The sequence below is a fragment of the Ambystoma mexicanum genome, chromosome 4p, assembly GCF_040938575.1.
Source record: "Ambystoma mexicanum isolate Mex_15411 chromosome 4p, UKY_AmexF1_1, whole genome shotgun sequence".
Classification (NCBI taxonomy): Eukaryota; Metazoa; Chordata; class Amphibia; order Caudata; family Ambystomatidae; genus Ambystoma; species Ambystoma mexicanum.
Window position 1 is genome coordinate 133,442,916 of NC_090927.1, and position 23,360 is coordinate 133,466,275.

A 23,360-nucleotide genomic window follows, 5' to 3' on the forward strand; every position below is an offset into this window, starting at 1 on the left:
GGTAGGGGTAGACGTGAATCCCCCCCTCTCCCGAGTTGTGCTGCCACAACTACCATTAACTTGGTGAAGTCTCTCGGGGCGGAGGTCAATCCGAATAGCAGGACTCGAAACTGATGGTGTGAGTCGCCAACTACGAACCTCAGGTATTTTCTGTGCTTAAGATGAATCGGCACATGAAAATAAGCATCCTGGAAGTCCAATGACGCCAGCCAGTCCTGAAGTTGAAGGGCCTGAAGTATATGAGAAAGGGTAACCATCTTGAACTTGTCCTTCCTGAGGAACTTGTTCAAGTTTCTTAAGTCCAAGATGGGTCTCAGTCCTCCGTCCTTTTTGGGGATCAAAAAATACAGGGAGTACTAACCCTTGTTCTTCTCCGCTGCAGATACTGGTTCTATGGCACCTTTCTCCAGCAGCGCTAGAACTTCCTGCTGTAGGAGTGGGTCTGAAAACTTCAAAAGGGTGTCTCCCTGGTGGATTGCTTTGAGGTTGCGTTAGAAAAGGAAGGCAGTAACCTTGGGCTATTATTTCTAGAGCCCAAACATCTGAAGTAATGGTTCGCCATTCTTGCAGATGCTGCGACAGCCTGCCTCCTACAGGTGTTTTGTGATGCAAGTCCTCAAAGTGGTTTTGTGGTGGTTGCTCCAGCCACTGAAGGCTGCAGCTGGAGCTGGCTTTGCACGTTTTGCTCGTCCACTGCGAGTGGCCTTTCTCTGGCCCCTTTGACTGGCCATTCTCCTCTCGCCTTTCCATATGAGGAGTAGTAACAATAGGATTGTCCTCTCCACAATTGTCCTGGCGCAGGAAAGGGCTGAGGTTGCCTAATAGCAGCCCCTAAAGATTTGGCAGCTGCTTTTGAGGTCTGCAACCTCTCAAGGCTCTCGTAAGCCTTGCTGCCAAAAAGGTGAGACCCGTCAAAGGGCATGTTCAGAAGGCGGTTCTGTACATCTGGTGCGAAATCCGACTTCCGTAACCACGCAAATCTGCACATTACCATGCTAGTGCCCATGGACCTGTTTACATTATCCGCAGTGTCCAATCCAGACTGAAGGGATTCCTGCATGGCTTCCTTTCCATCTTAACGATGCCTAGGAAACCTTCCCTTTCGTCCCCTTCTGGTATGTGCTCTGCTGCTATTGCGATGCACTCCCACAGAGTGTACGAAAACTTTGCCAAGGCACATGTGGAGTTGGCAGATTTTAAAGCCATACTCCCAGCTGAAAATACCTTCCGTGCCCAGCCATCCACACGCTTATCGTCCCTGTCTGGAGGGATAGAAGGGTACACAAGTTTGTTAGAAGCTGTGGCTGCCTGTATGACCAGACTCTCGGGAGTGGGTTGTTTGGACAGATAGCCGGGGTCGCTACTTGCAGGGCGGTATTTTGAGGCGAGGGATTTATTCACCGGAGGAATAGAATCCGGAGTCTCCCAATTCTTGGCCATCCTATTTTGCAGGGCTACATGAAAGGGTAGTACTGGGTCTTCGGTGGGACCATGGTCCAATATATCAAATCATTCTGGATGAATTGGGCTGATGGTCTAGCCGATCCGAAGTAATCTACTACCTTCGTCATTAGCTGATGGTATGATGGGCTGGTAGGCTCTCCTGGTTCTGGTCTGCCAAAGTCATTTTCAGGAGATGTGTCAATCCCACTTGCATTGTGTAATGATTCCACCAGGTCCCTCATCCTGCTTTCTTCTGAAATCAGGCATCCTGGGACATTTGGGGTGCCATATTCTAGCCCAAAAGGTATATTCTCCTCATCAGATCTTTCCTGTTCCTCAAAAATTGAGGTCAGGGACTTAAAAAACTCCTTCCTAGGGAGAGGCTTGAAAACCTTCTCTGGGAGAGGAGTAGGGAGGTGTATTGAAGGGCTCTGAGGGCATTACAGGTCTTGTAACCCTGTCTTTCCCTTTTTCTGGCTGGCCTGGCTTAGCTGGAGCCTTTGGCGCCGAGGGCTTTGGGGTCGACGTCGACAAAGGCATCGATGGCGTCGACGTAATAGTGGTCGTCGATGGAGCCAGCTTCGAGGGCATCGAGGCGCTCTTCGAAGATTTGCCCTTCGAGGTGCGTTGGGTCTCGGACGGCGTCGGTGACCTCAAGCGGTCGACTTGAGCGGTCTTTTTCGCTCGACGTCCTGGAAGGTTCTCGATCCTTCCTTTTTCGATCACCCGGGCTCGAGGGCGCGCGAGTGTCGGAGTGATGACGCTCCCGGCCAACTTCCGAAGAAGGCACGGACCGAAGCTTCACTTTCTCAAACACCTCCATCATTTTGACCCTGAATGCTTCCCACTTTTCGTAGGACGAATGTTTCGTGGGGCATTTGGGGACATGTCCGAGGTCCTTACGGGACCTCAACTCGACGCTAGAGGCTTTACGGTTGGATTTACGACCTACCTGTAGTTTTCCCCTTCTTTCTCGCAAGGCTTTCCCCGTCATCGCCCGACACTGCGTACAGGCCTCCATGTCATGGCCTTCTCCGAGGCACCACAAACACTCTCGGTGCGGGTCTGTGATCGACATTTTTGAACCGCACGACTTGCACTTTTTGAAACGCGATCTCGGGGTCGTGGTCGGCGTCGATGACGAGGACATATTTGTTATTTACTATTCTTCAAAGAACTCGAGGCGCGCTGAATCACCGAAGCAACGTATACTGCGGAAAAACGGAAGCCGCGCTTGCTACTTATATACCCGATGACGTCACCCTCAACGGAGGCCTTCGAGGGACCATCGACTCGACAACATCTACGCACAGCGCCCTCTGCCAAAAAAAATTCCGAAGAGACCAGCAAAGCTGGATGGAATACATCTTTTCCGAAGAGAGCAGGAAAGCTGGATGGAATACATCTAAGATGAGGAATACGTTGGAGAACACAATCCACTCAAAATACAATTACAGTAAGTACTGTATGCATATATGTTCACAATAGGTTCTTAAAATGCATTACATTACTATAAATCAGAAAAGGAGGTAAGTAAACTGATGCAGTAAAGATGGAACCAAATCACAAGTGATATTCCCTAATCCCTAAGAAGAATGGGGACTTGTGCCCAAAAGTCACAAGAGCCAGAATGTAACTGTTGCAGGTGAGTTACTTGTGTTGGTGATTGTTCAAAAGAAGAGATGCAACAAAGTTACTCGGTAAGTAAAATGTGTTCTCATCATTCAGATGGTATTACCCAGCCACCAAACAGCAAACAGGTACAGCCACTGTGGCCCCCACACATTAGTTATTAGCTATTAGCATGGGAGGTTTGCTGCCCCATGACCTCCTAATTATAAGGTCATTGCCGGCAAATATTTATAATATACACAAAGCTCTGCATGTCAAGCTTTGAAGTTTCTATACTTGCAGAAAGGCCAGGAAAACACAGATTTTTACTTGTTATACCACTTTTCCCTGGGCACTGCATTTTCAATGTAAAGCATGTTCTTTCCTTTGGACAAATACAGTGCACTTTGAAAGCTGGGTTACCCATATGTGCAGTGTAGTACATTCAAATAAATAAGTCTGGCATTATGCTAGATGTTTCTGGCATAACCAGCTAATTCAGTTCTATGCACTAGCCTTTCTGTTACAGGTACATTAAACATGAAAAGGTATTGCAGAAATAGTACTATGCCTCGACTTTTAAATCAGACCTCTAAAGCATACGCAAAAATGAAGGCGTCAATGATTGTGTTTTCATCATTCTTGTAGCTCAGTCGGAGGAATAAACAACGCGCTTAATCTGGGAGATTACATCTTCATGTGTTTGCATCAGGCCTGAGCCCTGTCTAGATCTGCGGATCCCAGCAGGCCACGCTCTATGGCAACAAGATGACAGCAGCCGCAAGGCCTGCTCCACCGGGATGCTGACCCAGGAAAGTGAGGCACAGACGGGGCATACAACCACAGGAAGCAATATTTATTTACACAAACAGCCCGATAGTGAGTGGACTCCTGACTAGCCATGGGAAAGACACTGCTCCAAACCTAGCAGACTGAATGAGACCTTGCCCTGTCAAAGGCAATCCCGACCAGTGCAATAAGTGGTGGAGACGGACTGGGACATAAACGTGGTCAGGGTACTGTGAGAAACCGGAGGCGTTTCTCCCAGGCTAGTCCCAGGGATTCTTTGTTCAGGTGGCCAGGGAAGGGCCATACCTCTTGGATCCTAACCCTGCGGGTGAACGAGCAAGGGAGGATAACCTGGGCAGGTGGTCCTTGGGGACTATCAGAGACACGCCCTTGGACAAGACATGGTATTCCTCCTGTTCCGATACACCCCTACCCGACACCCCCTCAGAGTTGTCATGGGACATTGTCAGCAGTGTCACATCGGACCCGGTACCTTTCTGTAAGAAAAAGGAGAAAACCAGGGAAATTAAAACCATCTATAAAATCACAAGAACACAATAGAAAATCCATTCACCTACCACAATACATTTACCCTCTTCATCCCTCTTCATCCCAACAAAACCCTTCATGGGTTTTCCATGATCTCTGGAAAAACCTACAAATCCAACAATCCCTAGTTCCATTCTAGAAGTCCAACTACAGGGACGATGAGGAGGCAGATGGGAGTCATGAGGATTGCCCATAGGTCAGGCAGCGTCAGGCAGGGACAACTACTCGCACCTGACTCCAATTAACAGAAACAGCATTCTGAGTGAGCTGGGGATGCTGAAGGCATCATGAAGACCAAAAGGAGAGGTCAGCAGCTGGGAGAACCTTGGGAAGTCAGAAGGGGGGACAGCCTGCCAAGACACTGAGACCTGCGAGTACATAGGGGGCTACAGTGTGGCAGGGGAGCCATGTCCCAGGGAACCAACGCTCCAACTATACTTTTCGGGTAGTGTTTTCATCAGTGCTGGCTCCCTAGGTGAGTTCCAGAAACCCAGGTAGTGGAGGGGCAGGTGCCTGGACCCTGAATACAAGTGAATCCCCATTGAGGACCCGCTAACACCGCATCAATGAGGGTAAAAGATGGAGACCCTGCGACTCGAGGGAAGCTAAGGCGGGATAACCTGTTGTGTTAAGAACTTTGTGTAAATGCCAAAAGTACCTGTAACTGGCGAGGTGGGAGCAAAACCTCCAATAGGCATTCTGGGACTTGTAGTCCAAAAGAGCAAAGCTATGAGACAGAGCGGTCCAGCACCGCGTCTGTGCCCAATCGAAGGTGTCTAAGTTAGTCAGAAAAAGTGAACGTTATAGAGTTGCAAAGAATTGTAAATCTAAGTGGTCCTGCGACGGGTCAAGCAAAATCCTGTGCAGTAGAAAGTCTTCAATTCTGGTATCAAAAGGGATCTGAGCCCGGAAGAGGGGGATCCATGGTCCGAGCCTGGATGAGGGAGACCCAAGTTGTGAATTGTGAACATTGTAGAAAAGGGTCCGACACCGGACAAGGGGGACCCGTGGTCTGAGCCTGAAGGAGGAAGACCAATCGTGAACCTATGAATGTGATAATCTTAACAAAAGAACAAACGAAAGGAACTTTTTTGTTTTGTTTGCTACATAAGACCCTCTGCAGTAAGAGACTTTGAATGGCAGAGACACTTTGGCATAGAAGAACAAGTTACTTTCTTACCTGGTAACGTTCTTTCGATGGGATGGTCCGACGATGTATTCCATATCTATGACAGGTAATGTCCACAGCTGTGCTGCTTCGGAAAATCTTTGGCGTCTGCGTCCTGCGTCGATGACGTCGATGCGCCGTCCCCGAGGACCACCTCAGAGGGCCGACATCACCCGATGTGATAAGTAGGACACACGACGCCCATAGCCTCAGTTATAGTTTTTTCCCAGAACGTGTGTCACCAGTTTTCTGCCAGTCAGACACACAAGGCCTTGTGGAACACAAGCTGCAATCGCAAAAGAAATTCTGCAGCGGGGCAGGGAGGGAGCGATATGGAATACGTTGTCGGACCATCCCATCGAAAGAACGTTACCAGGTAAGAAAGTAACTTGTTCTTTGAGGGGATTGGGTCCTCCGACGTATTCCATATCTATGTCAGACTCCCAAAGCAGTACCAAGCAAGGAGGTGGGAAAGAATTTAGAATACAAATTTAGCATGCCCAATCAAATTGCGGAATATAGAACTGCCTTGCCAAAGGCCAGATCTTGCCCTCTGATGGAATCAAGGGAATAGTGACGTACAAAAGTATGTACTGAAGCCCAGGTGGCCGCATCACAGATGTGACGAATAGGAATTCCCCTCTGCAGGGCAGTAGACGCAGCCACTCCTCTAGTAGAATGGGCCCGCAAGCCAGCCGGAGGGTCCTTACCCGCCAAGCGGTAACACTCGGAGATAGCTTAAATAATCCAACGAGACAAAGTCTGTTTCGTCACACCTATTCCCAAACGCTTTCCAGCGTAACCAATGAAAAGTTGATCGTCCACTCTGACCCGGGACATGCGCGAGATATAAAAGCTCAACGCTCTCCTAGGATCCAGCCTATGGAGCCTCTCCTCTTCCTTACCAGGATGTGGAGGAAGATAGAACGCCGGAAGAACAACCTTCTGGCTCAAATGAAATTCTGAAACCACCTTCGGAAGAAAAGAAGGACGAACTCCAAGGACAACCCTGTCCTTATGAACCACAGTGAAGGGTGGCTTAACTGAAAGTGCCTGTAACTCACTCACTCTGCGAGCGGAAGTAACCGCAACCAAAAACACAGTTTTCAGAGTCAACAGCCTCAAAGGGCAAGAATGTAAAGGCTCAAACGGAGCACCCATAAGAAACTTAAGAACAAGGTTCAAATCCCAACCTGGCACTAAAAAAGGTGACGGAGGGAACACATTAGTGAGCCCTTTCAAAAACTGCGAAATTAAAGGAATCTTAAAATAGGAACATTCTTCAGACGAGCACTTAAATATGGACAGCGCCGCCAGGTAACCTTTAATGGTCCCCATTTGCAAGCCCCTGTGGGCCAAAGAAAGCAGAAAAGACAGAACCATGGGAATGTCACATTCAAAAGGATCCACATTCTGAACTCTGCACCAGTCGCAGAACTTTCTCCAACGGCAACGGTACAGAGACTTTGTTGCCGGCTGCCTGGCCGAGAGCAACACCTCCATCACGTCTTCAGGGAGGTCCCAATCCTTATACCTCAACCTTTCAGAAGCCAAGCGTGAAGATTGAGGGATCTGACCTCTGGATGGAGAACCTGACCCCCCCTCCCGTGAGAGCAGCTCATCTCGGTAGGGAAGACGACGTGGAGGGCAGATGGACAAGTCTAGAAGGTCCGGGTACCACGTCCTCCGGGCCCACGCCAGAGCAATGAGGATCATCCGGGAACGGAACCTCCGTAACCTCCGCAGCACTTGCGGGATGACGGGGACTGGAGGAAACGCGTACAGCAGTGGGAATGACCACTCCACCACGAACGCGTCTCCTAAGGCTCCTTTTGGAGGAAATTCCCACGACCAATAACTTTCGCACTTCCGGTTGACACTGGAGGCGAAGAGATCCACTTGAGGGGTCCCCCAAAGGGTGAAGATCTCCAGGAGAATCTCCTGAGCCAGCTCCCACTCGTGAGAGATCGAGCTCTGTCTGCTCAGAGCGTCCACCGTCTCGTTGTCGTCTCCGGCCAGATGAACATCTGAGATCGAAACCTCCTGCTGGATGGCCCGGAATTCGAGCTGCATAGCCTCCTTGCACAGCGGAAGTGACCCTGCCTCCCCTTTTTGTTGAGGTAGTGCATGGCCACCGTGTTGTCCGTTAGAATCAGGACAATCTTTCCGCACAGTCGGCAGAAAAGCCTTCAGGGCTAGCCTGACGGCCCTCAGCTCCAACAGATTAATATGGAGTCTGGACTCCGACGGAGACCAACGACCGCTGACTGTCAGCTCGTTGGCATGAGCTCCCCATCCCGTGAGGGATGCGTCCGTCACGATAGTCACCTCCGGCCAGGGCAGCCAAAATGGGGCACCCTTCATCAGATTGCCCTCGACAGCCCACCACAGAAGGTCCCGGGCTACCGAGGGCGGCACCTAAACAGGGTCCGACAGCCTGCCGGAGGACTGAGACCACTGGAGCTTGAGTGCCCACTGCAAAGATCTCATCTGCAGACGAGCCTCTGGCACCAGAAGAATGCAGGATGCCATGAGGCCGAGCAGTCTCAAGAACTCAGACGCTGGGAGAGTCTGGGCAAACTGAAACTTGTGCACCATCTGCTGAATGTGAAGAGCCCTCACCTGAGGAGGAAAACACTGCCCCAGGGACGTGTCGAGCACTGCTCAGATGTACTGGAGCCGCTGCGTTGGTGTCAAATGGGACTTATTTAAATTGAGGGAGAAGCCCAGCCCGTGAAGTGAGTGGCAGGTGACGGACAGATGATCCAGGACTTGCTCGGGAGAGCTCCCCCTGATCAACCAATTGTCCAGGTAGGGGTAGACGTGAATCCCCCCTTTCCTGAGATGCGCTGCCACCACCACCATGAGCTTGGTGAAAACCCTCGGGGCAGAGGTCAATCCGAACGGCAGGACCCGAAACTGAAAGTGCGAGTCGCCAACCGCGAACCTCAGGTACTTCCTGTACTTGGGATGGATCGGCACATGGAAGTAAGCATCCTTAAGGTCGAGAGACACCAACCAGTCCTGAAGTTGAAGGGCCTGGAGGACTTGAGAAAGAGTCACCATCTTGAACTTGTCCTTCCTGAGGCGTTTGTTCAAACCGCGCAAGTCCATGATAGGTCTCAATCCCCCGTCTTTCTTTGAAATCAAAAAATAAAGGGGAATACCATCCCTTGTTCCTCTCCGCTACAGGCACCAGTTCTATGGTGAGCTTCTCCAGCAGGGCTTGAATTTCCTGCGCAAGGAGCGGATCCGGACTCTTCAAAGAGAGGTTCCCTGGTGGATTGTCGTGAGGCCTCTGCCAAAAAGGAAGACCGTAGCCGTGGGTTATGATCTCCAGAACCCACACATCCGAAGTAATGGCTTGCCACTCTACAAGATGCTGCGCCAGCCTTCCCCAAACCGGTGAACCATGGGACCTGGCCTCATGACTGAGTGGTAGCGGCTGCGGCGTTGCCTGAGGGCAAAGAGGCAACTGCCCGAGCGGCCTTGGCACCTCGAGTACCTTTGTTTCCACCTCTGGCACCCTTACGGTGGCCTCTTTGACTGCTAGCTCCTCTCGCTTTACTGAAGGACGAGTAATAGCAAAAGGAACCTCCCCTCCATTGCTGTCCCCTAGGACGAAAAGGCGGAGATTGGCAAACTGCAGCGCCCAACGACTTTGCTGCAGCTTTGGAGGTCTGCAACCTCTCAAGGCTCTCGTCAGCCTTGCTGCCAAAAAGGTGTTCACCGTCAAAGGGCATGTTGAGGAGGCGGGACTGCACATCAGGAGCGAACCCAGACTTCCTCAACCACACAAACCTGCGCATTACGGTGCTCGCCGCCATGGACCGGCTGACACAATCCGCCAAGTCCAAACCCGACTGAACGGCCTCACACATGGCATCCTTGCCATCCTGAACCATAGCAAGGAAACCATCCCGTCCGTCCCCTTCGGGAATATGATCAGCCGCTAATGCAACACAGTTCCACAGAGTGTGTGTGAAACGAGACAAGGCACATATGGAGTTGGCCGTCTGAAGCGCCATACCCCCAGAAGAAAACACTTTGTTCGCCCAGCCGTCAAAACGTTTGTCGTCCCTATCCGGAGGGATGGTTGGATACGACGCCTGCTTTGCCGGGGCCGTAGCCGCCTGCACCACCAAACTCTCCGGGGTGGGGTGTCTAGACAAGTAGCAGGGGTTGCTACTGGCTGGATGGTATTTTCGCGACAAAGACTTGCCCACTGCCGGGAGACTCTCCGGAGCAGTCCAAGCCGCCACCACCCTTCTCTGCAAAGTCATATGAAAAGGCAAAACCGGGTCAGTGGGTGGACCGAGATCAAGGATGTCCGTGAGATCATCCTGAACGAACTCCCCTGGGGGAGCTGACCAACCCAAGTACTCGGTAACCCGAGACATAAGGCGCCGATATGATGAATCGGCATGAGTGCCAGGCTCCGGCCGACAAAACTCCACCTCCGGAGAGGTGTCCAGTCCCCTGGCATCATGCAGTGACTGCCTCAGGTCATCAAACTGACTATGGCCCGAGATAAGGTCATCCGGAACCGTAACCGGAACCAGGCCGCCATCGGATCCTTCATCACCCTCTGAAATGTACTCCAGGCGGGGAGACCTCTGCGGACCAAAGCAGTGCTGGACCTTAGCCATAGCCTTTTTAGGGGCAAACCCCGTGCCACGGGGCCCTTCCGACACCACCGCCTCGAAAGGCGTCGAGGGCGCCGAGCGAGTCGGCGCCAGCATCGACAGAAAAGGCGTTGACGTCGAGCGAATCAGCGTCAACGTCAGCTGCAATGCCTCCAGCATCTGCGGCGCCGACAGTCCTCTGAGCCGGAGCCCCGAGCGTGTCTCTCGACAACCTGGGCGCCGACAGCGTCGACGACCCCCTCGAAGACGGAACCTCGAGAGAAATAGTCGACCTCGGCGCCACAGGCGTCGACGTAGTCTTTGAAGACGGCACAGGATCACGCGGTCTCGAGCGCGTCGAGGACCGGTACCTGGAACGGGCATAGCGAGAACGGCTACCCTTGTCCGAGCGGGACTTCTCCCGCGAGCCGTGCCGACCACCCGAGCCCGAAGGTGTATGGGCGGTGTCTCTCGACCGGTGCCGAACGACCCCCCTCGGAGGCGCAGACGGACCGGTGCCCTGCGATTCCAGAATCGCTAGCATCTGCTTAACGAAGGGAGCGACTGGCAGTCGACACAGTCGTCCGTATCGTGGGCCTCCCCGAGGCACCAGGGGCAGGCGTCGTGCGAGTCCGTGACTGACATCTTGGACCCACAGTCCCCGCAGTTCTTGAAGCTCGGACGCGGGGTTGAAGATGAGAAAGACATCGCCACAAACAGGTCTTCACACCAACCGAACAGGTTCAACGAGCCGAGAAAGAAAACAGCAACTCCATCGAGTCGAGGCGTACCGAGATTCACGAAGCAAACACGTTCGCGGAAGAAACGGAACTGAGGCTATGGGCGTCGTGCGTCCTACTTATCACATCGGGTGACGTCGGCCGTCGGAGGAGGTCCTCGGGGACGGCGCATCGACGCAGGACGCAGACGCCAAAGATTTTCCGGAGCAGCACACCTGTGGACATTACCTGTCATAGATATGGAATACGTCAGAGGACCCAATCCCCTCGAAGTTCCTGATACTCAGATACTGAACTGTACGAGTAACAAAAGGAACTACAAGTACCAGCAGGCACTGGGAAAGAAGTAAAATGAACTTCTGTTTCAAGGCGGAGCCAGCCTGTATTCTGACAAGGAAGTCTGTGCTTGACAAGCAAAGTGAACTTTGTTTCAAGGCGGTGGAAACCTGTGTTTTGACAAGAGTCATTTCTTTTGAGAATCCTTTCTTGTTTCTTAAAGACTTTGCCAGAGTGGTGTGAGACCAGCTGAACCACTGAATGGTGTCCTCATGCCGAGGAAGTCAGAGGGTGCATGTGGCTCGAGCATGCAGCCTTGTCCTGTGCTGAAAGCGTGGGCAAGGGAGGCCAAGTGCTCAACTGTCCTGACATATTGTTTCTTGAACACCTTTCCTTTTTTGCATACACTACTGTCCTACACCATTTGGTATTTAGAAGCAAGGATTGGCAATAGATTTATTAGTATAGGCCCTTTTATTTTGAATGACTCAACTAGGACTGCGTTATTATTTGATGGTTGTAGCTTGCTCCTATCCTTAGATTTAGGTTTAGATAAGCGTTTAGCCAACCCTTTAAAATTCAATAAACACCCTTGAACTGTGTCATTTGTGTCAGTCTTCACTGATGATACCAAGCCTTTCCATACAGTATCAATGAAAAAGTGGCCTACAATTGCACATTACAATTCATTACTTCTAACAGTCTGAACACTAGCAAAGGAGGTGTTTTGGGTCACACATGTTGCAAATGATATGAAAGCACGTTTGTTTAGTACCATTTGTTAAAGCTAGTGTAGTAGCTTATGAAACGAGCCCATACGGAGTGCTGGCATTTGGACCAGATTTTGCCAGGCCTGGGATCCGGCAAAACATGTCTCCCCAGATCGGTGATCCAGGGAGAGCCATGTGTACTCTAATGTGGCTGGGGTGCGTTAAATGCTGTTGCGCTGGCAAAGGCAAGACTCGAATGAGATGGTTGGGATGTGGGGCTAAGCACTGAACAGCAAGACCACTTCAGCACCAGATCCGGAGATTTGTGGAGCCGCTTAGTTAATATTGCACTCTGCAGGAAATCTGGAATATTCAGGTCAAGGTTTTAGTTTGAAAAGGTCTCCACCCTTTATACTGTTCTTGCAACATTATAGGACTGGCTACTCCCGTGGGTTTATTTTCTAGCCGTTTAGGATTACCATTCTGGGGGGCAAATGTTGATGGGCGGTGGGGGGAGTGCGGGTGTGAACAAGCCACCCACCCCCCTTTGCAGTACTGCCTATACCAGAATCATGGGCTGAGACTTCGGGCGATGCCCTGTTGGCCAGTCCCAGCCTTAGGTGCCTTTGGAGTCAAGCCTGACATGTATCTGACTCTACCCCACCCCACCGGCCTCCCAGATACATTACCTTAACTGGCATGAGGGTGGCCATGCGCTCACTGCAAGCATTCCAAACGCCAAGCCTCGGTTGCTCCACCCTTTCACGTGCAGGACGCCCTACCAAACTCTCACGCCTGTGCCTGACACGCGTCTGCCTCTGCCCCCAAACCCCACATACAGGTGAATCCCCCACTCTTGTGAAGCCCCTGACAGTGGGAGGCGGTACCTGTTTTCGTGGGGGCCGCCGGCTCGCTGGCTGCCTTGACGGCCTTCAGTAAGATGTGCTGGTTTGAAGACACAGGCATGCCTGCTTTGCGCTGCTGCTGCTCTTGGAGATGCTGCTGCTGCTGTTTTTTCTGCTGTTGTTGCTTCAGGGCCTAGGGAGTGAGAAAGAATCAACGTGTCAGACGCACACTGAGCTGTTCATAGTTTACTCTAAAGCACACATTCCCACACGCAGGGCTTCATAGCGCTGGACAGACCCATTCCGTTTCCGCCCCAGTCTCCCGAGGGCATTCTGCCGTTTCTGGTTTTGCACCTTTGCCCCCTGTGTGCATATTCCCACCATTCGTCCCGTGCAGCAGACCCGACAGGCCTAGTATGTGCCCTGCCCCCGTCGCCCTCAGAATAACTGCTCATAACTATCAAGTAGGACTGTACCGAATAGCATATTTAGTATTCGGCCGAATACCGAATAGTTCGTAAACTATTCGGCCGAAGCCGAATATGAAGCCGAATAGTTGCTTTATTTAATAGATCATGTTCCAAACTTCAAAAAAGACACTTATTAAAAAAAAACACAAATAAAGCACCATTTTAAATGCATTTTATACTTTTATTTCTCTTCATTGTAATTAATGTAGCATCTTTATTTAAAGTATAAAAGCCAAAAAAAAGCAGATTCAACCAAAATGAAGGGACCAAATGTACAGAAGATTGTTGCATATTCAGTGCCAGTTAAAGTAGGAGGCTTCACAAATGCAAAAGGACTGCCTTTGTGAATCAGATGCATTGCATGCTCTATCCAGTTGCAAAGTTGATGCAGTCTAGTTTCGAAACTTCTTTGCAGCTCACATAGAAATGTATAAAATGGTTCATGTCGGCTCATGCAGGACACAAGTCAAGAGGAAATCTGAAATGCGTGAACTCCATCTCAACTATTCACCCCACCCAAACAAATGCTGCTCACTTTTCACTTATCCTAGCCACTCCTTCTCGTCAATACACAAATATATGCAACTTATCATTCCTGATAAAATATCAGATAATGTTAAACTCAGGACTTAAGTCCTTAAAAAAAGAAAAGGGGGGGGGGGGGGAACTATGACGTATTCAATGGGACGGGACATGACAGGAACTGAAAGTATCTATGCACATTTTTTTCAGTTTGTCTTTTCCGACTGAAAAAAGTGCACATTGCATATAAACATTTGCCAACAGAAAAGATTTTCCTGTATTGTTGCAGGCCAAGTATAAAAGATGAGCACCTTTTACGTCTAAAAATCTGTAACAAAACATGTCCTAAAGAGCAGATTACAATATAAGATATTTTTCAGCTGTGTGATAGCAATTTGACTGGTCTAATTCAATTCAGTTTTGCAAACTGAAGTCTATATTTGCCTTTCTGAGTTCATGTTGCATTGTATTCAAATGAGAATATCAAAGTATATGGCAAGAGCCGAATAGCAAGAAACTATTCGGCCAGAGCCGAATATCTTTTTTTCAGCCGGAATTCAGCCGAATACTTACTCGAAGCCGAAGTTCGGTACATCCCTACTGTCAGGTGCCTGCAGTCTAATCTCTTCCACACATAGACAACATTCTCAATGAAGCACTAATCTGCACTGTTATGGCCTACTCAGATCAAGTACATTATGCCGTAAATGATGCGAATGTTTTAAATAACCAAACTCCTGAAGAGCTTTTTTTTACTGTGGGACGCCACCAAGTATGAGCAGCGGGGGTGGGGGTGGGCTATTGTTCTCACCACACCATACCCATTTGACCCTCAGCCTACAAAGTTACAAGCAAAGTATAGACAATTCCCACCTTTAAAACCTAAAAAGCTATATATACTCCAATAGTTCCTGGAGAGTGCACTCTTAACAAGGGATTTCACAGAGATCCCCATCAGAGTCCCACGTGGCCTCGCACTCCTGATCCCATCGACCAGGGTTCGTATCCCAGCATCAGCACTGCAGCATAGAACGCGTTAGAATAAATGAAGACTGCAAATGCATTACCAACTGTGTTCTAACGGGAATATATGGACACTTGGCACAACAAGCTCAAATCAATGTTCAACACATTTCTTTAAGTGTTAAACATCCCTAATAAATAGACTGAACTGGGTGGCGGAATGAGAACAGAAGAACAAGTTACTCTCTTACCTGGTAACGTTCTTTCGATGAGATGGTCTGACGACGTATTCCATAACTATGACAGTAATCACCACAGCTGTGCTGCTTCGGAAAATCTTTCGGCGTCTGCGTCCTGCGTCAATGACGTCGATACGCCGTCCTCGAGGGCCTCCGTCGAGCAGACGTCACCGGATGTTATAAGTAGGACGCACGACGCCCGTAGCCTCAGTTGTAGTTTTTTCCAAAATGTGTGGCACCAATCTACTGCCAATATGGCCACAGAAAGCCTTGTGGAAACGTAAGCTGCAATCTCAAAAAATTCTGTAGCGGGAAGGCAGGGAGGGAGCGATATGGAATAAGTCGTCGGACCATCCCATCGAAAGAATGTTACCAGGTAAGAGTAACTTGTTCTTCGAGGGGATTGGGTCCTCCAACGTATTCCATATCTATGACAGACTCCCAAAGCAGTACCAACGTAAGGAGGTGGGAAAATAATTTAGAATATACAAATTTAGAATGCCCAATCAAATTGCAGAGTAAAGGACCGCCTTGCCAAAGGCCAGATCCTGCCCATGAATAGAATCAAGGGAGTAGTGACGTACAAGTCTGGACCGAAGCCCAAGTGGCTGCATCACAGATGTTACGAATAGGAACACCCCTCTGCAGGGCAGTAGAGGCAGCCATACCCCTAGTCGAATGGGCCCGTAAGCCTACAGGAGGATCCTTACCCGCCAGGCGATAACATTCAGAAATTGCCAAGATAATCCATCTAGACAAAGTCTGCTTAGTCACAGCTTGTCCGAAACGCCTTCCAGCGTAACCTATAAAGAGCTGATCGTCCACTCTGACCCGGGACATGCGTGAAATGTAGAAACCTAGGATCTAACCTATGGAGCCTCTCCTCGTCCTACCAGGTTGCGGAGGAGGATAAAATGCCGGAAGAACAACCTTCTGGCTCAAATGAAATTCCGATACCACCTTCGAAAGAAAGGAAGGACGAACTCGAAGGACAACCCTGTCTTTGTGAAATACAGTGAAGGGTGGCTTAACTGAAAGTGCCTGTAACTCACTCACTCACTCTGCGAGCGGAAGTGACCGCAACTAAAAATACAGTTTTAAGGGTTAACAGTCTCAAAGGACAAGAATGTAAAGGCTCAAACGGAGCACCCATTAGAAACTTGAGAACAAGGTTCAAAACCCAACCGCACACCTGGAAAGGTGACGGAGGGAACACATTAGTGAGCCTTTTCAGAAACTGAGAAATTAAAAGGAATTTTAAAATAACAACACTCCTCAGACGAGCGCTTAAATATGGACAGAGCCGCCAGGTAACCTTTAATGGTACCCACTTACAAGCCCCTGTGGGCTAAAGAAAGCAAAAAAGACAGAACTACAGGAATGTCACATGAAAAAGGATCCACATTCTTAACCCTGCACCAGTCGCAGAACTTTCTCCAACGGCAATGGTACAGGGACTTTGTTGCCGGCCGTCTGGCCGAAAGCAACACCTCCATCACGTCTTCAGGGAGGTCCCAATCCTTAAACCTCAACCTTTCAGAAGCCAAGCGTGAAGGTTGAGGGATCTGACCTCTGGATGGAGAACCTGACCCCCCCCCTCCCGTGAGAGCAGATCGTCTCGGTAGGGAAGACGACGTGGAGGGCAGATGGACAAGTCGAGAAGGTCCGGGTACCACGCCCTCCTGGCCCAAGCCGGAGCAATGAGGATCATCCGGGAACCGAACCTCCGCAGCACCTGCGGGATGACGGGGACTGGAGGAAACGCATACAGCAGTGGGAAGGACCACTCCACCACGAACGCGTCTCTTAAGGCTCCTCTTGGAGGAAATTCCCGCGAGCAGAACCTTTCGCACTTCCGGTTGACACTGGAGGCAAAGAGATCCACTTGAGGGGTCCCCCAAAGGGCAAAGATCTCCAGGCGAATCTCCTGAGCCAACTCCCACTCGTGAGAGATCGCCGTCTGCCTGCTCAGAGCGTCCGCCCTCTCGTTTTCGTCTCCGGCCAGATGAACTGCCGAGATCGAAATGTCCTGCTGTATGGCCCAGAACCAGAGCTGCATCGCCTCCCTGCACAGAGGAAGTGACCCTGCCCCCCTTTTTGTTGAGGTAGTGCATGGCCACTGTGTTGTCCATCAGGATCAGGGCATTCTTTCCTCGCAGTCGGCAGAAAATCCTTCAGGGCAAGCTTGACGGCCCTCAGCTTCAACAGATTGATATGGAGTCTGGACTCCGATGGAGACCAACGACCATTGACTGTCAGCTCGTTGGCATGAGCTCCCCATCCCGTGAGGGATGCGTCCGTCATGATAGTCACCTCCGGCCAGGGCAGCCAAAATGGAGCTCCCCCCCCCTCATCAGATTGCCTTCGTCGGCCTACTACAAAAGGTCCTAAGCGACCGAGGGCGGAACCTGAACGGGGTCCGACATCCTGCCGGAGGACTGTGACCACTGCATCTTGGGAGCCCACTGCAAAGATCTCATCCACAGTCGGGCCTCTGGCACCAGAAGAATGCAGGATGCCATGAGGCCGAGTAGCCTCAAGAACTCGAACGCCGGAAATCTCTGGGCATGTCGAAACTTGTGTACCATCTGCTGAATGTGAAGAGCCCTCACCTGGGGAGGAAAACACTGCCCCAGGGACGTGTCGAGCACTGATCCGATGTACTGGAGCCGCTGAGTTGGCATCCAGTGAGACTTCTTTAAATTGAGGGAGAAGCCAAGCTTGTGAAGGGAGTGGCAGGTAACGGACAGATGATCCACGACTTGCTTGGGAGAGCTCGCCCTGATCGACCAATCGTCCAGGTAGGGGTAGACGCAAATCCCCCCTTTCCTGAGATGCGCTGCCACAACCACCATGAGCTTGGTGAAAACCCTCGGGGCATAGGTCAATCCGAATGGCAGGACCCGAAACTGAAAGTGCGAGTCGCCAACCGCGAACCTCAGGTACTTCTTGTGCTTGGGATGGATCGGCACATGAAAGTAAGCATCCTTGAGGTCGAGAGACACCAACCAGTCCTGAAGTTGAAGGGCCTGGAGGACTTGAGAAAGAGTCACCATCTTGAACTTGTCCTTACTGAGGAGTTTGCTCAAACCGCGCAAGTCCATGATGGGTCTCAATCCCCCGTCTTTCTTTGAAATAAAAGATAAGGGGAATACCATCCCTTGTTCCTCTCCGCTACAGGCACCAGTTCTATGGCACCTTTCTCCAGCAGGGTTTGAATTTCCTGCGCAAGGAGCAGATCCGGACTCTTCAAAGAGAGGTTCCCTGGTGGATTGTCGTGAGGCCTCTGCCGAAAAGGAAGACAGTAGCCGTGGGTTATGATCTCCAGAACCCACACATCTGAAGTAATTGCTTGTCACTCTACAAGATTCTGCGCCAGCCTTCCCCCAATCGGCGAATCATGGGACCTGGCCTCATGACTGAGTGGTAGCGGCTGCAGCGTTGCCTGAGGGCAAAGAGACAACTGCCCGAGCGGCCTTGGCACCTCGAGTACCTTTGTTTCCACCTCTGGCACTCTTACGATGGCCTCTTTGACTACTAGCTCCTCTCGCTTTACTGAAGGATGAGTAATAGCGAAAGGAACCTCCCCTCCATTGCTGTCCCCTAGGACGAAAAGGCGGAGGTTGTCTAACTGTAGCGCCCAACGACTTTGCTGCAGCTTTGGAGGTCTGCAACCTCTCAAGGCTCTCGTCACACTTGCTGCCAAAAAGGTGTTCACCGTCAAAGGGCATGTTGAGGAGCCGGGACTGCACATCAGGAGCGAACCCAGACTTCCTCAACCACGCAAACCTGTGCATTACGGTGCTCGCCGCCATGGACCGGCTGACACAAGCCACCAAGTCCAAACCCGACTGAACGGCCTCAAACATGGCATCCTTGCCATCCTGAACCATAGCAAGGAAACCATCCCGTTCGTCGCCTTCGGGTATATGATCAGCCGCTAATGCAACACAGTTCCACAGAGTGTGCGTGAAACGAGACAAGGCACATATGGAGTTGGCCGCCTGAAGCGCCATACCCCCAGAAGAAAACACTTTCTTCGCCCAGCCGTCAAAACGTTTGCCGTCCCTATCCGGAGGGATGGTAGGATACGACGCCTGCTTTGCCGGGGCCGTAGCCGCCTGCACCACCAAACTCTCCAGGATGGGGTGCCTAGACAAGTAGCAGGGGTCGCTACTGGCTGGACGGTATTTTCGCGACAAAAACTTGCCCACTGCCGGGAGACTCTCTGAAGCAGTCCAAGCCGCCGCCACCCTTCTCTGCAAAGCCATATGAAAAGGCAAAACCGGGTCAGTGGATGGACCGAGATCAAGGATGTCCGTGAGATCATCCTGAACAAACTCCCTTGGGGGAGCCGACCAACCGAAGTACTCGGTAACCCGAGACATAAGGCGCCGATATGACGAATCGGCATGAGTGCCAGGCTCCGGCCGACAAAACTCCACCTCCGGAGAGGTGTCCAATCCACTGGCATCATGCAGTGACTGCCTCAGGTCATCAAACTGACTATGGCCTGAGAGAAGTTCATCCGGAACCGTAACCGGAACCAGACCGCCATCAGAGCCTTCATCACCCTCTGAAATGTACTCCAGGCGGGGAGAGGAAGACCTCTGTGGACCAAAGCAGTGCCGGACCTTAGCCATAGCCTTCTTAGGGGCAAACCCCGTGCCATGGGGCCCCTCCGACACCACCTCCCCGAAAGGCGTCGAGGGCACCGAGCGAGTCGGCGTCGACAGAAAAGGCGTCGACGTCAGCTGCAACGCCTCCAGCATCGGCGGCGTCGACACAGTCCTCGAAGCCGGAGCTCCGAGCGTGTCTCTTGACAGCCTGGGTGCCGACGGCGTCGACGACCCCCTCGAAGACGGAACCTCGAGAGTAATCGTCGACGACCTCGGCGCCACAGGCGTCGACGTCTTCTTCGAAGACGGCACAGGATCACGCGGCCTCGAGAACCGGGACCTGGAACGGGCAGGGCGAGAACGGCTACCCTTGTCCGAGCGGGACCTCTCCCGCGAGCCATGCCGACCACCCGAGCCCGAAGGCGTACGGGTGGTGTCTCTCGACCGGTGCCGACCGACCCCACTCTGAGGCACAGACGGACCGGTGCCCTGCGATTCCAGAATCGCTAGCATCTGCTTCCCGAAGGAGGCCCATTCCTCCAGTGTCGCTTGCATGGAGGGATAAGCGACCCGCCGACGGGCGGAGTCCTCGGAAGAGGACGGGGAAGGCGACCTATGCCGGCGCTTCCTGGAATGCCTAGAAGAGGCGGAGGAGTGGTGAGACCGACTCCTGGAAGGAGACCCACCGGACTTCCGACGACGAGGCGGAGAGACACCCCTCGAGTCATCGGTCGAGAGCCCCGAAGACCTCGACTTCCGGGGCTTAGACACCCGACCTACCGACAGTTTCTTCTTGCGTTCTCGCAAGGCCTTCGCAGTGAGCGACTGGCAGTCGACACAGTCGTCCGTATCGTAGGCCTCCCCGAGGCACCAGAGGCAGGCGTTGTGCGAGTCCGTGACCGAGATCTTGGACCCACAGTCCCCGCAGTTCTTGAAGCCCGGACGCGGGGTCGAAGATGAAAAAGACATCGCCACAAACAAACCGAACAGGTTCAACGAACCGAGAAAGAAAACAGCAACTCCAACGAGTCGAGGCCTACCGAGAATCACGAAGCGAACAGGTTTGCGGAAAAAACGGAACTGAGGCTATGGGCGTCGTGCGTCCTACTTATCACATCGGGTGACGTCGGCCGTCGGAGGAGGTCCTCGGGGACGGCGCATCGACGTCATCGACGCAGGACGCAGACGCCAAACATTTTCCGAAGCAGCACAGCTGTGGACATTACCTGTCAGATATGGAATACGTCGGAGGAACCAATCCCCTCGAATAACACTTTCTGTCCGCCTCACTCACTGGGTACCCAAAATTCGACAAAGTACCCAATACTGCAATTCCAACACAAAAATTTAAAATAATTGCAATATAAACAAAATGTGTTACATTAACTTGTAAATTGAAGTACTTACAAAACAATAGGGGGAAAAGCAGTCACTATTTAAAAAAAGAATTCACTTTCATTATCTAATGTATTTTGTTAATTATCTCATTCTTGCGCACCAAGATTTTGCAGCCATAATATTGTTGATTGTTGCCGTGTTAGGCATTTTCTCAATTGAAATAATTAGAGCCAATATCCTCAATTTAATATTCTGAAATTATGCATCTGTCAGAAACAGACTCTGCAACCAAGACCGTCAGCTCGAGCCACACTTAAAAACAACCAGCATTTCATTGTATGGTGATTACATTACATTCCAGCAGAAAACAATATTTGGTGGCTTTGCCAATCCTACACTCATTTCTAGTACACCATGGGTGGGCCAGTGTATTAGGCCACTTTTGCAGACTGCCAATTGTGTTAGAAAAGGCATTGTGATACTAAGGATCTCATTAAAAGTTTGGCAGTGCAGCAAAAAAGTGGCGGTCATTCAATCATTGACTTTTTTTTGGTGGCACCAGTATAACCGCCACTTTTACTCCATCAACAAATTATAGGTTTGGCCTTAAAGTGGAGCATTCACCTCCAGCATCTTGCCAACAAAAACAGAAAACGGCAGACTTGCAGAGGGCAGAATGAACACCCTCAGTAAATCTGCCAAATGCCCAATAAAAATCCATCGATGGACCCCAGAAATGGGGAATTATACTGCTGTTACTGCGGTAGCTCGTGTGACCACGTGGCAGGAACGGCAAATGAGTCTGGTGGCTATTCTGCAGAAAAATAATGGAATTATCGCCATACTCTTAATCAAGCCCTAATTGTTGGCCTAGAACCATGAAGACATGATTTTGTTGCCAGTCGGCTATTCAACCACTTGACCAAAAATGCAAGCAGCTCCAGTTGCTACTGATAGGTGTTAATGTTCGGCTGGTCAGGGCTACAATATTCTGCTGTTTTGAGAGGACTTTAAAAGTAAATATCAAACAATAAACCAACCTGAACAAAAATTACGAATTTGTTATAGACCCATGTTAAGAAAAAAAAAGAGTAGGATTGTAAGTTTATTTAACTAATCCAGAAATGAAAGGAGGCAGGTGACCGCAGTGATCACTGGTACAAGTTAACAGATGGGGTGCAATGATGTAGATGATTATGGCACAGAGATGGCCCTCATGCTCTTCAGTGTGTGGGCAATGGTCATGACTCCAGCAAGGAGTGGTGTGAGACAGCGGTCAGTTGCCCTTATGTAGCATAGGGCCCTATGCCAGAAAACAGGATGACCACACTGTGCACCACACTGCCAGGATAGGAAGGCCTCTGTTAGAGGAGAGCTTGCTCCTGGGGCTTCAAGCCCAGCGGTGGCACTCTTACTGTAAAGTGGTACCAATGCTTCCCCCTCAATTTGTGAAAGCACTCCCCTTTTCTTGGTTTTGGGACTCATTTTACACCCTTAAAGCCATAGCCAAGGAGTCAATGTCCAATACACCCATATGCTTGAAAATGCAATTTGCCACAACTCAGCTTCTAAAATTCCTCCTCCTTCCTTATGAAACGTTTAGTATAAGGAATAGGCTTACACGGTCCCCATAAACTAACATTTGTGTCAGGACTACTTGGCCCGCTCGCTCACCAACAGAATAGGTGCAGAGTGTGCCTTTACATTAGCCTTGTAGAAATATATTTGAATAAATTCAAAGGTATTGCTAGTGTGGCATCACTAATCTCATGCCCACACTCATACAAGGAGGTCACCACAATGTTATAGACACAAAAACGATGTGTTAGTAAAACAGAATATGGATGGTGAAGCAGGCGGGACGGCATGTAAAAGCACTGATAGTACACGAGGAATGGATTGATACGAGTAAAATGAAATGGCAACCTAGCAAGAAATGGATGCCTTTCTGCGAAACTTGTTACAGTGACTACATAATGCCAACATTAGCATGGAGATATGTGGAATTCCTAAACAATACGATATAGACAGCAAAGCACAGCGGACAACCGTTGAACTCATACACAATCATGACCCAATAAGATATACTAATAATAAAAGTGCATCACCTAAGTATATATTAGCCTTGACAAAGCCCAAAGGGCGAAACTCATGGCCATGCAGTCAGCCTTGTAATAACATACACACAGCAGTGTATCTATCAGACTAGATTAGTGTTTTAGGAACTTGGTTTTGTTTTTTTTTTGAATAGGCACAAGAGTGCATTTATAGCATATAGGTGATACCACAACTTGACAACAATTGAAGGGTTACTTTGAAGTCATATAGCAGTATCTTGCTATACAATATGTGAAATGAATAACTAGGTCTCCCTTCTTTCTCCCCACCCTCCTCTAGTCAGGGGGCCAGGGACAGGCCATTGCTTTTGGATCCCAACCCTGCGGGAGGAGATG

The 23,360-nt window shown here is 50.4% G+C and overlaps 1 protein-coding gene across 3 annotated transcripts in view; it reads right to left on the bottom strand.

Moving 5' to 3' along the window:
- ASXL2 (ASXL transcriptional regulator 2) overlaps positions 1-23,360 on the bottom strand; it is a 747,150-nt gene that overhangs the window by 175,549 nt on the left and 548,241 nt on the right. For all 3 annotated transcript variants that reach the window (XM_069605568.1, XM_069605569.1, XM_069605570.1), the window contains one exon: positions 12,799-12,949. In XM_069605568.1, coding sequence (XP_069461669.1) covers positions 12,799-12,949 — 151 coding nt within the window. The remainder of the gene's footprint in view (positions 1-12,798; positions 12,950-23,360) is intronic.